The sequence below is a fragment of the Molossus molossus genome, unplaced genomic scaffold, assembly GCF_014108415.1.
Source record: "Molossus molossus isolate mMolMol1 unplaced genomic scaffold, mMolMol1.p scaffold_m16_p_12, whole genome shotgun sequence".
NCBI lineage: Eukaryota > Metazoa > Chordata > Mammalia > Chiroptera > Molossidae > Molossus > Molossus molossus.
The window spans coordinates 74,100,646-74,117,258 of NW_023425347.1; the positions used below are offsets into that span (position 1 = coordinate 74,100,646).

Here is a 16,613-nt window from a genome sequence, read left to right on the forward strand (position 1 = left end):
TTAGTGTGCAGCCACACTGACCCGAGGAGAGGAGTCTGGGGAGAGGAGGCATTGTGTACTCTGCTGGGCTCCTCCATGGCTTGCTGCACTTAGCTTCAGGCAGGTCCTCTGTGTCCACCAGCTCTTACTTGGTGGCACAATAATGAACTTGCTGAGGAAATTCACCATGGTGCAACGTGACTTCAATGGTATACTAACATTCTGCTATTTACCATTCTTATGTGAGCCAGCTCACGTTGCTGAAACAGAATGGACTGAGAGACATGGTTGTGTCAGCACTCAGGCACTCCACAATTCTTCATGCCTTTCTTGCTGCAGCCTGATGTACTGGAAAGAGTGTTGGTTTTGGAGTTAAGAGAACTGAGTTCAAATCCTATTTTTTCCCTTTATTAATTGTATTACTTTGGGTGACCTGCTCATTCTCTTAATCTGGTCATCTCACTTATCTGTGAAATGACGATATAAGAGACTCCTTGTTGAAGGCTTCCAGGAGTGTTGGTGAGATAATGTGTGCTGAGTACCTGCACATGGGAAGTGCTCGGTAGGCTTCCGTTTACTTCTTCCTTTCTTCTGTACTGCATCACTACTAACACTGCCTGCTTCCTTCCAGGCCATCACGGAGCCATGAACCAGCAGCACATGATGCCTTCCCAAGCCTTCCAGATGCGGCGCTCTCTGCCTCCAGATGACATCCAGGATGACTTCGATTGGGATTCAATTGTGTAGGCTTGTTTCTGCACGGCACCAGACCCCGGTCACCTTTCTGTGCAATGGAGGGAAAGGCTTAAGAGAATCCAGTTGAGAAACAAAAAGTGGCTGATCACTTTACCAATGTTATCAAAATTTCTTTTGAAGACAATCAGAAAGATGTTCGCTGGATGACTTAACAAGTACTACATGTTTGTCTCCCCGCCAGCTGCCCTGTGTAGCTCCTGACTGTTGTGTGACTTAGATGCTTTTGCATATTTGTGTCAATTTGATGTTGACCACAAGTGCCAGACTGATTTTTCAGACAGAGCCTATTTTGCTGCAAGCAGTTTATAGATACATATGTGTAAATATATGTACAAAATTTACTGAAAGGCTTCAATTTTCTAATTGGATTATTAGATCTTGAAAGGAAAGTTACTGTGAGTTTTTAATCCTTTTAGGCTATTTTCTGCAGGATGCTTTTAGCTGATGTGGGCAACTGAAAGAATCGATTTTTTTTCAAAGCCCAGATTCCCTTATTTAATCTTTTCAGAAATGTGGATGTTGAGTTCTACCCAGTAAGTCAAAGAACCCAGAGTTTGATACTCTCCAGTCCAAAGCGGCACGTTGTTCCTGAGCAGCATAAAGAACTGACCAAATTTGTTTTGATGCTTGGGGGTTAGAGAATTTATGTTGTACCTTGTCAGTGTCTGTTTTCCTACGTCTGCATTATGATAGCTCTAAAATTTGATTGATTAGAAGCTGGGCATTGCTTGGCTCTTTAAAAGGATTGATGTCTCAACTTATTTATTATTCAAAAGTGTTATTTTAATATTTATTGCTACCTTCTGTGAATGCTCAGCTCTAATTGGGTTCAGTAAGGAGAAATGGGGTGTCTGAAAGCACAGAATTATTTTTCTTGATAAGAGTTTACAGACAGGACAATCAGAGAGATTGTGTTAGTCTCGTTATCATTACTTCTCATACCATGTGAGTATATTTCTCTATCTCAGCATTCCTGCTGATTGAGACTTATTAGCTAAATAGGATATTTTCTGGAATTTGAATCAGTTCATTTGGGTAACAAATGGCAGGGCGTTATTTAAAAAGCAAGTTTCCCCACACAGGCTCTTTCCATTTAGGAAGCACTGAAGGAGGATAGAGCCACACATAGATTTCATTGTTTTGGTCTTCAGAGCAGTTACTGTATGTGGCCTGCTGTTTCTGCTGTCCTGTGTTTCTGTGACTGCATGGCACTCAGTTACTTTCTTTGAAATGCAGCCTGCCTCTTAGGGTTTTTATTAGTTGTTTGTTGTTTTGTTTCATATCGTATCAAAGTTACTTTGCATGGGTTGTCTTAGTTTTATAATAAAACTAAAAGGAATGAAATTTTAAAAAATGAATAGATTTTGATTAGTTCTTTAGACAAAAAAAAACAAAACAACAGAATTTCTTTCCATCTTAATGGGGAAATATGTTCCATCAAATCAAGGAGTAATAACTGCTCACTGGTTGCTTTTTAGCATCTCTAGTCTCTATCAGCCATGTTCAAATCACTTTAATTAGCTTAGTGGTTCTGTGGTTGAGTAATCTCTACTTGAAGTAAACAAGCATCCTTGTTTCTGTATGTGTGTATGTGAGAATCTGAACATGAGCGGAGTGTTGCCTGGAGTGAATCACTGGGAAGCCAGCCATGGTAAAGGCTGGTGAGGTTGGGGAGAAAGGAAAGGCTTTATGTTCCTGTTGTTTGGACCCTGCTTGGCATGAAAAAGGAAGCTCAGTTCCAGCCCCGTGGATCAGTGAAAGTCAGCGGATTCTGGAAAGGGGGCCAACAGGCCCCTCTTAGATGGATCCAGGTAAGATGAGATAGCAGCCTGCAGAGTAAAAGCTTGAAAAAGGCGGGGTGGAGGTGGGGTGGTTTTCAATAGTCTGCTCAAGTCACTGTTTTCTAGATACCAAAATGACTGTCTTGAAATCTCTAATTGCTTGGGAGCAATGTGCACTTTAAACATTTTGGGTATTGGAATGTGTCTCTTATATTGAATGACTTGAGTAGAAATCGCTGATGAAGATTCTTCAAATTGTGTGAAGCTAATGTCCTATTTGGCAATCATTTGCTGATTTGCAGTGATCAATATTTTTATAAGAATTTAAACTTACCAAGAATGGCCCTGGAGGCAGAGCCTCCATCCAGACCCATCCCACTCTTGTGATTCAGTGACCTGGGAGCCCAGGACAGGCCTTCTCAGTGGGCTCCAGCCAGACAGGGCTGCCTGGTGAGGTGCAGAGCATCCCTCTAGTGGCCATGTCAGTTGGTAGTTGTTAATTCAGAGTAAGTTCTGTCTTGGGCTTAAATTGACTGAAGACTTTTGGGGAAAATAATAATAAATGCATATAATCAAATGGGGGTACTCTGTCCAGGAGAATAATCCGACTGGCATTTGTGGCAGTTTTTGAAATGTAAATGTATTCATGTGTGTACTTGTAAATACGTGTCTCTCAGATGTCCTTTGAAGTGGGAGGGAATCAATCTGGGGATTATTTCAAATCGAATAGAGTATTTTGATATTGTTCATTCAGAGGGTGATGTGTACATATCTATATTGTATATATGTGATGAAAATGCATTGGCTTTCTGTGCAAACACAATCTGCTCTCTGTACTGCTGTTGGACAGTCAGTGTTTTAATGTTTCTACAGTTTTGCTATTGCACGATTTCATATTTCGCCCCTATGATGAACGGCACCCATTCTTTGTAACTGTTTAGTGCTGTAAAGAAATATTCCAAGTGTCATTAGGATTGTTGCTGCCAGAATTGATATGCATGAATGGCACTTAAAATAAATATATTATGTTAACTGTATTTATAACACTGATTCGTCTGTCATTTGCTACAATTAAGGGAATAAGATTGGAGCTAGTCCAGATGCAGAAACCCCCCGTCAGTCCTTGGGGTCTTGGAGACTGCCCCATGTATTGCTGCCTCAGAACAGTTACTGCTGCCATTTACCGAACAGCTCACCAGTTCTGTGAACTTGAGGAAGTTATTTAATTTCTCTGAGCCTCACATGCTTCATTTTCCTCATTTACAGTGCCTATAAATGAGGGGATGGGGCGGGGGAGCTGGGAGGAGGGGGAAATGGGGGAAAAGGAGAAACATCTGTAACAAAATATAATTTTAAATTAAAAATAAGTACATGAGGATAATAATACCTCCTGCAGTTGTAGTGAGATTAAATTAATTTAGTGCATTGAAACATTTAGAACAGCACCTGGGACATACAAATACTAGGGTATGCCAGGTGTGGCGCTGAGCAGACATTGTTATCTTCATCCCACAGTGTGGGGAGAACTCTGGTCTAGTGGCTTACCCAGATTCTTTTTTGGAAAGTGGCTGAGCTGAGGTTTTAATCCAGGTCATTTGACTCCCTTGTCGTTTTCTTTTGTCCCACCCTCTGTTACTGCCAAGGGAACTCCCACCCCAGCCTACCCTTGTCCTCAGTCTTGCCCACAGCACTGCCTTTCTGGAGAGCTACTTCCAAAGGGTGAAGGTGGAGCACACTATACCAGACCTTCCCATGAGAAATCCCCAGATGAGAAAAACAGTTCCTGTCTTTCGGAGATAGACTTCCCCAGTACAGGTAGCAAATGCCAACCCAGGGAAACTCCCCAGGGAGCCTGCTCTGACGGTATGCCCTGGCGAGGCAAGGGTTTGGTGGTGAGGACCTAGGCCATGTGGGGGCTGGGGCAGGGGTTTGGAAAGCCTCTGGGTGGGCATGGGCAATTTAAATGGAGTCTTCAAAGGGTCCCAGACAGAAGGGAGAAGGTGTTTCCATTAATACCACTGCTCTGAGCCAGGCATGGAAGCTAGATGGGCATGGGGGTGGGGACTGAAGCATGAGAAGTGATGGGTTGCTGGTAAACACCAAGGACAGAAATCCTGTAAGTGGCGGTCTTCCGACTTGACTGATGTGGAGTACGCTACGCTTGGGGAGACCAACAGCCCTGTGGAAGTGGACTTGGAGCAGCAGTCTGTCTCACTCATGGAGAATGCTTCCCACCAATCCATAACCCTGCCCCTGGCCTCATGTTACTTCTAACTTAACCCATACGGTGCTGCCAGGAAAATGATCTACTGCAATTTTACAGATGGGGAAATGGGCTCAGTTGGGGCCTGATTCCAAAGTTCATTTCGATTTACCCTACTGCCCTCCAGAAAGGAATTTTCCCAAAGCCAGGGAGAGTGCCTACCTGCCCAGAATGTGTGTTGCTTGCAGGGGGCTTCTCCCATGGAAGGTAAATCTTGGTCATCGGCAGTGCCTCTGAAGGACTGTAGCAGGGGCACCTAAAATGTGGTCGCTATGTGCTGATTCAGGCACAGGTGAAGTACACCTTTGTGCTGATCAAATGAAAATTAAGATCATTAAGGTGCATGTTTAGTTCTCAAGACTTTGTGTGAAGGGCTGTATAGATGAACCCTTAGCAGTTGGATAAAGCAGTGCTGGAAAAACCATGTAAGACAGCATTCACAGAAGAATTGACTGCCATCTACATGTCTTAGAATTGCAGAACTATCTTGGAAGTTTCAAGCTAGAAGAGGTTTTTGAAATTATCTAATACAACCCCCACATTTTGCTGTTGAGACCCTTGAGACCCAGAGAGGGAAATAACTTGCTCAAAGTCATACAACTAGTTAGGGGGTAATGGGGTGGGGAGGAGTGGAGAATGCCATTTACCTAACACTTAAAATTCCTACACACTTTGTTTTACTTGCTGTACACAAGAACCTGATGCTGTATACTGTTATTCCCCATTGTACAGAAGAAAAAAGCACTTCAGGGAGGTCTCAATGCATTTGCGTCCTGAATGCATCCACTCAAGGCGTACAAATTCAGTTCTACACACTAGGCCAGAAAGAGAGGATAGAAATCTTAAGTAATACAGTGAGTATCTATCTGCCTGTAATGAACACGTGTCCCTCCAGGGTTTGTGAGATGGAGGATTCGAACCTGAGACCCCAGTAGGTATCTGCTTCCATGTACCTCTCTGTGTGAGCATCTCACCACTGACTGTGATTGCAGAGGATGAAGGTGCACGTGATCTGTGCATCACTGCCCTTGCATGAAGTCAGCTACTTGAAAGACGATAACTAAGAATTAGGAAAACGGGCCACATCGGGCTTTGAGACATGGCATGTTTATCCCCAACGTGGTGCCTTCCTAAAGGATGTTCAAGAGTGATTTTGAACTACCTCCTGGTGACTCTCCCTCCATATGTCATGTAACTAGTCAACATGCAAAGCACGAGCTTGGTGAGTGGCCACAGCAGTGCCAGAATTCAGTTCAACCCCAGATCAAGGTATCGCTGATTCCCAACTCTCAAGCAATGTCCCTAAGCCACACTGACCCCAGAAATACAGAATAGGGCAGCTAGCTACCGTTTATTGTTACTTAATTTACTTATTCCAAGCACTTGATGTAGATAATCCTATTTACTCTTCAAACCACCTTTGTGGTAGATACTCTTATCAACCTTGTTTTGCAAATGAAGAGTCTGAGCCACAGAGAGATGAAGTCACTTGCCGGGCCACCCTGCTCATAAGTGGTAGAAGTAGTCGTAGCAGCAGCAATAGAGCTGGGATTTCAAACCTTGGCCTTCCAGTCCCAAAGTCTACCCTGTTCGCCACGCTATGTTGTTAGCTCCTTGGTGCTGAGCGACTGGGCCAAATGAAGGCCTTAGACCAGTGAGTTTTTTCAACTGGTGTGCTGCATGAATTTTTAAAACCTAATACCCGGCCAAAGTCTTTTCCTTAGGTTGTCAAATAAAAAAATGACAACAGCCAACACAATAGTCCAGTGTGAATGAATCAACATTCATACCTGTATTTCTGTAATATCGGCAAAAAAAAACAAAACATTTTTTGGTGTGTTGCAGAGTTCTAGTAATTACTTTATGTGCCATGAGATGAAAAAGGCTGGAAATCTCTGCCTTAGACCAAAGCAATGAGACTGCAGTGAGCACTGGAGGCCACCAGAGGGCAGAGGGCTGCCAGCTGTGTGCCTTTCCTCTGTTGAAAGGCTTCTTATCACTGGAGCTAAGCTCCCTTTCTCATAAAGTCTGGCAGGGACCCCGGTGGCCAGCCCTCAGAATCTTCTTATGAATCAGGCTGCTGGACAGCCAAGGAGCCCCTCTAGGTCTCAGCAACAAGAGCTGCCTCAGCCCAGCCCTCCTGACGCCCTTGCCCTCCTACAGCCAGAGGAGTGTGGGGGAGGTCACTCCACCATCAGCCCCAAACTCTGAGCTTCGGAGGCGCTGCTCCTCTGGGCCCAGTTGATGCTGGGACTGGCGCTGTTTAGCCCAGCCCTCCCAGCCCTGCCTCTGAGCCTCAGCCCGCCTCAGCGGGACCGCACACACCGACTCCGGGGGCCCTCGCCAACATGATTGTTGCCACCGTTTGCCAGGCCCTCTGCCCACTACCTGACAGTCATCACGTCAGCACCCCTAACTATCTTGTGAGATTGGTGTTATCTTCCTTTTACTGCTGGACATTGCCGCTCAGAGAGGTAAAGTCACTTGCCCAAGGTCACAGCCAGTGAGAGGTTGCCAAGAGGACAGGCACCCAGGTCTGCTCTTCCCACGGAGGCCTATCGCTGCTTCCACCACACTCCCCAGGTGCCCTCGCTGCCAGTTACACAGCCCCGCCCACCCCACCCTGCCCCAGCCCCGGCCTGAGCCTGAGCGGACGTCACTGTGGGTGAATGATGCCCCTCACAACGCAGCCCCCAGGAGGTCGGAGAGGCAACTTCCTCTCCCAGACGATGACAATAAAGCCATCTGAGGGCACTTCCCACCTTCCCCGCCCTGAGTGACATTCCCAGGCAGAGGCCGTCCTGGGAACAGTCGCTGGCTCCCTGTGAGAGAGTGTGAGCATATCAGCTGTGGTGTGTGTGTTTGTAAGTCAGGGTCACTGCAGGTGGCTTTTTGTCTGATTGTGCCCATGAGGCCTGGTGTATGTGTGAGACTCTGTGAGTGGGTCCCTGAATGTGTGTGCTTGCGTGGTCGTGTGTCAGTGGCTGAGTATGTGATTGTGTAGCCTGAGTGATTGTGACTGTGTGCTTGGTGTATCTGTGTGTGTTCACAAGCTACAGACAGGAGGAAGCACGCTGCCCGAAGAGGGGGAGGCGGCTCTTCACTCAGCTCGGTTCCATCTTCCCTTCTGCTCCTGATTAGCCATTCCGCTCTGCCCCCCCGAGGGCCCAGGTCCCCAGAGACACTTGCTGGGTTTCCAGGCACTGTCAGGGGTAGGCCCTGTGAGTGAGAACCATACAAATGAATTCTCCCCCTTTTCCATCACATCCCTGCCTTGCCCCGTCACTGCTGTTGTAGCCTTTGAGCTGATCCCTGATCTCTCTGCAACTGCTCCTCACCCCCAGGCAGCTCCTACTCTGTGTCCCCAGAACTCCTCTGCCAGGCGGGCAGCTGGTCCATGGCGAGCTGCCGCCGGCCTGCGGGTGAGTATGTGCCCGGCAGGCCCCGAAGGCCAGAATAATACATGAGGTGAAGGAAAGACCGCAGACTGCAGTCAGAAGAATTTCATGTGGGCAAGACATGGCCCTCTCCAGCCTCAGTCTCCTCGTCTGTCAATAGGATGAAATGCCTGACGTCAGAGTGTTGATGAGACCACCCACGAGATGGTCAGAACGCAGCCAGTGTGGGCCCTGCACTTCCTGGGTCCCAAGGACTGAGTCTCCGTCCGCTCCCCTCCCTCCCTTCTCTTCCACAGGCCTTCTGTTGCCAAAACCAGTTGACTCGCCTGTGCACCGTCCTTCCAAGCACCCCTCCCTTCCTCTGGACAGCAGCCCCGCGCACAGTCCGCTCTCCGCCCCAGCTGCCGGTGCTCTCTCTGAATTACAGCCGCTCATGATCTGCTCTGAGAGCCCCCGTGATGCCCCCTCCCACCAGGTTCAGGGCAAACACCTGAGTCTGGCATTCGAAGCCGCTGTCTCTGTCTGCTCACCCCAGCGCCCCTTGAACCTGCTTCAGCCTCGGCCCGCCTCCCCTCCTGCCTGTGCTTCTTGCAGCCAGGCCTTTGCCCGCCCATCTCTGTGGATCCAAATCTTCCCATCGTTCAAGGCCCAGTTCAAACACCGCCCCAGCTCCTCTATCAGGCATTCCTGAACCTGGCCGCAGACGGGCCCTCATCATGGCTCCCAGTAAACTCCCCCCGGAGCCCCACGTTCTGCCCTCCTCCTTCTAGCCTACGGGCTCGGCCGTGGCAGGAGCTCCAGCTGTGTGCTTCTTTCCTTCCCTGACAGCCCTCAGGTCCTCAGGTGGGGGAGGTTGTCTCTGTGGCCAGTGCCCAGAGCAGGCTGGGGTGGGGGAGGAGACAGCCGCTGCCCCAATCTGCGGGGAGCAGATGGTGAATGGAGCTCCCCCCAGCTTCATCCTGGCCAGGCTGCGGGGACGTGAGATGACACTGCTGGGCAAACAACCAGACACGCCCTCCGTCCAGTCCCCAGCTGCCCCCGGCAGCATCAAGGGAAAGAGCCTGCTCACCCCAGGGCCCCAGCACCCCAGCCTGGCTCAAGCCCAGCACCCCAGCCTGGCTCAAGCCAATAGGCTTCAAATTCTAACTCAGCCATCCGCTTTCTGCGTGACTCTGGCTCTCTTCTGTGGGTCTGGGCTCCCTCTTCTGCACGAGGGCATCGCTGTCACGGGGTCCGACTCAGTGGCTGCCCCCTTCTTCTTCCCTGTCCCTAACGGTGGGAGCCTGGGCCAGGAAGACAGCGGGCTGGGGGGAGGACTGAGAGATGCTTTTCTTCGGCATTGGGAGAACTGGCTTCGGTTCTGGAATTTACAGCAACCACCACCGAGTACCCCTGGAAAGAGTCTGGAAGGTGTGCCTGCCTCTCGGCGAAGCCAGCCCTGCGCTCCTGTCCATGTTCACCCTCCTGCTGGCTGGGTGCCCCTGGGCAGCGTACACCAATATGACTGCAGGGCACCTCTGTGTGCGCCCTCTCTCTGGGCCTCCAAGCTTCGGTTTGCCCATCTATAAGTTCTACAGTTTTTTCTTGGGTGTTCCCAGAGCTGTTAGGAGATTCACAAACACTATGACGTCTCTGGCAGACAGTTCAGGGCTCTCGGAGGAACCAGAGATCGTTACAGCCTCCAGGACATGTGTACAAGGATGGGGAGCCTGTGAAATGTGGGCCACACCCTCCTCCAGGCCACACGGATCAGCACGGCTCCCACCTGGGCTCTGTCCCAGGCCGAGGTGCCAATCTGCAGGGAAGCAGAGCCAGGCCTGGGAGTCCTGGGCCTCCGTGGACACGCACCACGTCGCCATCACCCTGACCTAAGAGTCAGCCTCCGGGCCGTCTGCCTCTTCACCAAGATCAGAGGGCAGCCGGCAGCTGGGGGCCCTGGGCAGCTGCTGGGCATGGGCTGAGGGGTGGCGGCACTGAGGGGTGGCGGCACTGAGGGCTGGGTCTGGTTCCACACCTGCAAGCACTCAGTCCAGTGAGGACCGTTCACTGCCCTTGTCAATGTTGCCACTGTCACAAATACCGCCCCCTCCCGATCCCCCGGGGGCTCCGGTCAGCCTCCAAGTGCAGGCCTTGTGTGAGTTCTGGGGCCACGCAGGAGCAAGACGGAGTTCTGCTTTCAGAGCCGGAGGCCAGCGGGCCGAACAGATACTTGCCAAGTTTTATACTGGAGCGTGTAGGAGGCCAGCGGAGCTCAGAGGAGGCGGAGGTGGTCCTAACCGGGCCTGCTGGGGCTGGGCAGCAGCCAGGAATGTTTCCTAGACAATCTGAAATTCACACTGTAGTTGTTACTGTCTCCACTCTCCAGGTGCGGGCGCCAAGGCTTGGAAAGATCACACCGCCGATCACTGAGGACGGATCTGGACTCTCACCCAGGGCTGCCGGGCTCCAAAGCCGGGGCTTCTCCCCACAGCACCCCAGATCAGGGCCCCTTCTTCCTGGTTCCGACTGGGAATCCTGGTCATGAAGGGCCTTGAATCCAGGTTTCTTCTGAAGGTTTTGGCAGCTGTGATGGGTTTTCAGGTGGGGAGGCGGGGAGCAGGGTAGCACAGCCCCGAAGCCTCTGGAGGAATGTGTTTGCTGGGGGAGGGGGCCATGGGCAGGGGACACCCAAAGGACCCCAGACCCACCTGCTACCAATAAGGAATGATGAAGGGTGGGGTCTCTGGGGACCAACACTTCAGAACTCAGGTGTGGGCCTGGGGCCAGGAAGCCTGGGGTACTGGGAGGACTCCAAGATTCACTGCAGGAGGGAGGGGGGCCCACATCCACACCTGGGCTCAGGCGGGGCTGGGGAGGGGGGTCAGGGAAGGCGAGTTGTCTCCCTTTCCCAGGGTGGGTGTCAGAGCTGGGGCTGGTAGGGCAGGGCCCCGAGGGCTGAGGCCCAGGACCCACTTCCCCTTTCCCACAGTGTGGATTTCCGTGGCGCCCTCTGCACCCCGGCCTCGCACCCGGTGAGCCCTGGCCAGGGCACGCAAGAAGAAAGGCCTCAGGAGCCAAAGCCCCCTGCCGCTGCATCTCAGGAGAGGAAAGACTGAAAAATCAAAGCCAGCCAGAAACAGGGCTCCTGCAGCCCACAGTGGCCCCCACCCAAACCCCACCCTCAATGCAAAACCAAACCCAACCCAGCTTGCGCCTCACACTTTAGCCCCGATCCAATCCCATTATACGGTCACTGGATCACACCTCCAGCTTCCTCCGAAGACTCAGCTCAGCCTCAACCCTAACAAGAAACCCTAACCTAACCCAAACCTCCACGTCAGTTACAGTCCCCACAGCACCCCAATCCTAGCTGCACCCCGGATTCTAAGCTTAGCCCTGACTTGGCCACCCCCAACCTCAGCTGCACTCTAAACCTGACCCTAACCCGCACGTCAGCCCGAATCCTACCGCGAACTCTGATCACTCACAGCGACATCTTCCCTAATTTAACCCCAATCCCAACCCGGAACCGAAGGCTGATCTCAACCCAGCTTTCACCCAGCTCAACTCCACTCACCCGATCCCAGCCAGCAGCACCCTCAGCTGCACTCCAGACCTGTGCCTGGTGCTCACGTCCATCCCAACTGAAATCAGTTCTACCCGTAGGTGTATCTTGAGCCTCATCTTTAGCCTAAACTCCATCCATAACCCTAATGTTCTCTACCTCACCCCTGGCCCCTGCCCCCCGTGCTCGCTCCCACCCAGCTCTGAGCTAGCACTGGCCACCACGTGGCTGGATTGGATATGTAGACCTCGGTGTAAACACACACACACATTCATCAGCACACGCCCACCTCAGTGTCCATACACACAGCTCAGTGTACACACAAACCTCAGCATGTACACGCACACATACACACACACACACACCTCAATGTATACACACATCTCAGCACACACACCCCTCAGTGTCCATACACACACCTCAGCACAAACACATCTCAGCACACACACACCTCAGTGTACACACACACATCTCAGCACACACATACACACACACCTTGTGTACACACACACACTCTCACACACACACACCAGAAAGGGGAAGAAGTCCAGTCTAGCGCTGAGGGGGACCTGGGAAGGCAGATAGAACAGGTGTTTCCTGCCCCTCCCTTGGGCCAGACCCCTTTGTAGCTCTGCTCCCTCCAATTCCTCCTTCAATATTGACTCTCTCCACCCAGGGATTTCCGCCCCTGGCCCCTTCCTGGCTTCCAGCCAGGTTTGTTTGTAGATTAGAGCCCTGGAGCTCCCAGGACCTCCCTTCCTCCCTGTCCTGGGGCCCTGCTCATAACAGAACACACACTATGGCAGTCCTCGTGGGGGTCAGAGTCTAGAGGGGAAGAGACACACAGCCAGGTAATCTCACTCAACAAGATCTCTGGTCGGGGAATGGACTTGGTTCTATGGGGACTAAAAGAAGTTACTTAGCTGAGGATGCAGTGGGGGTCATTTGACCTGGGCCTTAAAGTTTGAGTAGGAGTTCACCTAGAGACAAGAAAGGAAGTCTTCCAGGCAGATGGAACAGCATGTTCAAAGGTAGGCAAGCATGTCCAGGAAGAGTTGGGGGGTGAGCCTGGCAGGACAGCCCAGGGTGGGGAGATGAGACTGGGCAGTTGGGGGAGGCAGAGCAGAAGGGGAGGGCACACATGGGAGGATGGTCAGCAGGTAGAAACAGCAGGACTCAGGAGGAGGAGGTTGGGGGCCGGGGGAAAGGACATTGGGAGGGAGAGCAAAGGAGCTCATTTAAGGACAATCTGAGGCTGAAGGACAGGCAGGGCAGTGCCACCAGCCCAGAATGTGGCTCAGACGGGCAGGTCACTAGAGAGGCCAGCAGGGACCAGGAGTGGATGCTGCTGTTGACAGCAATAACCTGTGAGGCAGGTGTTATCAGCCCCACAGAGGACACAGGGACATTGAGGCTCAGAGAGGGCAAACCATTTGCCCAAGTTCACCGACACTGAAACTGGGCAGTAGGTAAGACTTGAACCTACTGAGAGATGGCAGAGCGGTCCTTCCTCAAAGTCACAATGGCCACACCTAGAACCTGCCTCGGCCTACAGCCTCATCTCTCATCATCTGAAGCCCTCTCCAAACCCCTCATCCTCGCAGCGGAATGGTTCCCATTTCTCCGAGTATTCCAGGCCTGTCTCACCTCCTGGCTGTCATAAATGTAGCCTCTTCTGGAATAAATGGCCTCTCCCCCCATCCCCTTCTCTAAGAAAATGTCCACCCATCCTCCAGAACTGGGCACTGGCAAGACCTCCTTTGGGAAACCTTCCTGAACTGTCTGCCCCTGGGCTGGATGGGGTGTCCCTCCATTCCCCTGATCACCCTGCATTGCCACTGCCTGGACCCCTCCTCACGGCCGGTCTGCAGACCAGAGCAGTGTCAGGGAGTGTGTGTGGTGAGTGATCGCAGGACCCAGAGGCTGTGGGGCAAAGTGAGTGCCAGGGGAGGGGGCTGATCTCTTATCTGCCAGGGCTATCTTGAGCCTTCACTGATTAGGCCTTAATTTACAGCTGAACAGATGAGACTCTGGGTTACTCAGTAACCCTGCCTTCTTTAAAAGTCCCCGCTTCCCTTTGGCATCCAGAACCAGCCACTCCTCAGGCTCTGCTGCCATGAACACCTCCCTGCTCGCCGCACTGTGCCTCCTGGGAGCCTGGGCCGCCCTGGCAAGGGGAGTCACCGTGCAGGTAAGTCCTGTCCCTACCTTGGTCCAGCCGGCTCTCTGCCCCCAGTGCACAGGGCCTATGCCCTGGTAGAGCACCCCCTCTTTGGAGCTGGAGTGAGGGTGTGTGTGTCTGTCTTGACTCTTCCTCAGGGACCCCCTTCTCAGTCCTGCCTCATATGCCTTCCCCTTCAAACTTGGAAGAGAAAGAACACCAGGTAGGGAGAAGAGAAGTAGCTATTTGGGAAAGACAGGTGATTAGCCAATTTACTGAAGACTAGCCATGAGCCAGGCCCCGCTTGTACCTCGCCGCAGCCCCCGATGGCCCTGGGAAGAATGTATTATTAGTACATTTCTCAGAGGAGGGAAACCGCCCCAGAGAGGCTCTGGAACTGGCTGTGGGCACAGGGCTGGGCAGGGGAAGAGCTGATTTGTTACTGGAAAGGGGACCAGGCCCAGAGCGGGTCGGCCTTGGGCTGGCCTGCAGTGTGTGGGCTCTTGACTTTGTGCAGGAAAGATTTCACAGGACGAGTCCAGGCGATCTTGAGAATGCATTTATCAAAGCGGGGGACAGCGAAACAAAGGAAGGACTTAGGATAGAAGCAACAGCAGAGGAGCCCAGGCGGGCTGTTGTCAGCTCTCTGGAGAGTCAGAGAAAAGGGGGACAGGTGTGGGGTTAGCCCAGGATGAGCTACTGCTGCCCATCACTCCTCTGGTTGCAAGTCTCATGGGGTCCCTTAGAGTTTAGGAGATGTGCACCTGTGGGGGAAGAAGAGGAGGAAGGGAAAGGTCGGGGACCTTTGTTTTGAGAGTTTTTAAAGGCTGGGAGTGTCGGGGAGGACCTCAATAAAATATTCATCAGCTTTTCCAGGTGTGTCCTTTCAGGGCCTCGGTCTCCACTGATTGGTTGGCACCAGGGCAGGGGGTCATTAGTCATTGCAGCTGGTCCTGGTGTCACCTGCCTGGTTTTGCTGCTTTTCGGGGCCTGGAGCTGAAATACAACTGAGGCCTAGATGTTATGTCTAGGGAGAAAGGTCAGGGGGGTGGTCTAAACCACATGACCAATGATATGAAAGGTCAAGGGACCTAAACCAAATGACCAGTGATGTGCCAGGGGGGAGGTCCGGTGCCAGTTTTGCCCATTGCTAGGGCACCTGGGGCTTTCCCCCGGGGACCTTCTGTCTCTGGCTGTAACGTGCTCGGCCAGTTTGTTCAGCTGTCTGTCTCAACTTCCCAACCCCACTTGCCAAGGGATTTTCCTAGCTTCTTACTGTCCTGCCTCAGATTCAACTCCAGATCTTACTCCTCAGTCCTGTACTCAGCCGGAGCACAGGACTGGATCTCAGGACTCGTGTGGTCATCCTGGAGGTCCTGAAGGAAGTGTGCGCAGCACGGATGCCAGCCACAAGCAGTCTGGCACCCAGCAGGGGGCCCCACTCCATCACAGCCAGGCTCTGCAAGGCCTTATGTTGCTTCTCAAACACCAGCCAGGCTGCGGGCTGGAGCTGGGGGTGGAGTGATTAGCCCTCATGCCTGTCAGGCAGGGGTGACTAGAGCCTGGGCATGGCCAAGTGAAACCTGGTCCTGGTTCCAGCTCTGTACCTCTCCCTAAAAATCAGCACAATGGCTCCCACATATTGGGCACCTAATGTGTCCCCAACACATCACATCCATTTTCTCCGTTCCTCATAACATGCGGAACCCAAGGCTCTCAGAGTGTAATGACCTACCCATGGCCACAGAGCAAAACCAGGATTCAAGCCCAGTGTCTAGCCATAAGGCCTGAGCTCTAACCACTCATACTGCCCTGCAGTGGCGCGCCTGGTTCCCATATGCCACAAACACTGCTTGAGCCACTGGGACTAGAGAGGGGCCCGCCCAGGAGGAGGCAGTCAGGGAGCAGGCTGCAGCTTGGCCTCATGCTCTGGACGTGTCTCTCTCAGGATGGGAAATTCTCCTTTCCTCTGGAGTCAGTGAAGAAGCTCAAGGGCCTCCAGGAGCTCCAGGAGTCCAGCGTTGGGAGCCACAGGCAGTTCGATGGACCCGTGGCTCCCGCCCTCTGCGGCTATTCTAAGTTTCCCGAAGAACTGAAGCCTGTCTGCAAGGAGCCCAATGCCCACGAGATCCTCGGGAGGCTGGGTGAGTAGCCTCCGCTCTGATGAGTGGGGCTTGGGGATCCCCTAATTGGTGGCACTTGAGGGAGAGATGTGCTCTGATTGGTGGGATTCAGAAGAGGGGCTCTTTTCTGATTGGTGAGACCGAAGAGCCGTGCTCTGATTGGCGGGTGTTATGGCGTCCTCTGCTGTAACTGGTTCTCAGTTGTAATCAGTGAGGCTTACTTTAGGAAAGTCCTGGCTTTGACTGATGCATAGGTAGCACTGCTCATAGTTCATCCAGTCTTGGCTGTAGTTCTTTTCTGAGTAGAATCTCTGCTCTAATTGGCTGGCTTGAGTGGTACTTGTGCCCTGGTTTGGGGTGGAAAGCCCAACTGGTCAGAGGACAGGCCTGGGTTTCACCTGGGGGCTGGGTGGCAGCTGTTCTAGCTCTGGAGGGCGGGGCTTTGGGAAAGAGAAGCTGGCTCTCACGCGGCCCCATCTCTCCTGAGCAGAGGCCATCGCTGAGGATCCGAGCACGTGTGAGCTCTGTGCCTATGCTGCCTGTGCTGGATGCTAGGCCAGTAGGGGTTCGCTGTCTTCCATCCCTCCCCCGCGGAGTGCTCCCACTCC

General features: G+C 52.2%; 2 protein-coding genes across 6 annotated transcripts in view; both read left to right on the forward strand.

Moving 5' to 3' along the window:
• FOXJ3 (forkhead box J3) overlaps positions 1 to 2,087 on the forward strand; it is a 127,579-nt gene extending 125,492 nt beyond the window's left edge. Inside the window, exon 12 of one of the 5 annotated variants that reach the window (XM_036255774.1) lies at positions 611 to 2,084. In XM_036255774.1, coding sequence (XP_036111667.1) covers positions 611 to 726 — 116 coding nt within the window. In that variant the 3' untranslated portion in view covers positions 727 to 2,084. Of the gene's footprint in view, positions 1 to 610 lie in introns of all 5 variants that reach the window. The other 4 variants (XM_036255771.1, XM_036255773.1, XM_036255769.1 and 1 more) reach the window with 4 other exon arrangements.
• Positions 2,088 to 13,837: 11,750 nt separating this feature from the next.
• GUCA2A (guanylate cyclase activator 2A) lies at positions 13,838 to 16,560 on the forward strand. Its single transcript, XM_036257508.1, has 3 exons — positions 13,838 to 13,912; positions 15,831 to 16,026; positions 16,496 to 16,560. Exons 1-3 carry the CDS (start codon positions 13,838 to 13,840, stop codon positions 16,558 to 16,560), a joined length of 336 nt encoding a protein of 111 aa, XP_036113401.1.
• The last annotated feature ends 53 nt before the right edge of the window (positions 16,561 to 16,613 follow it).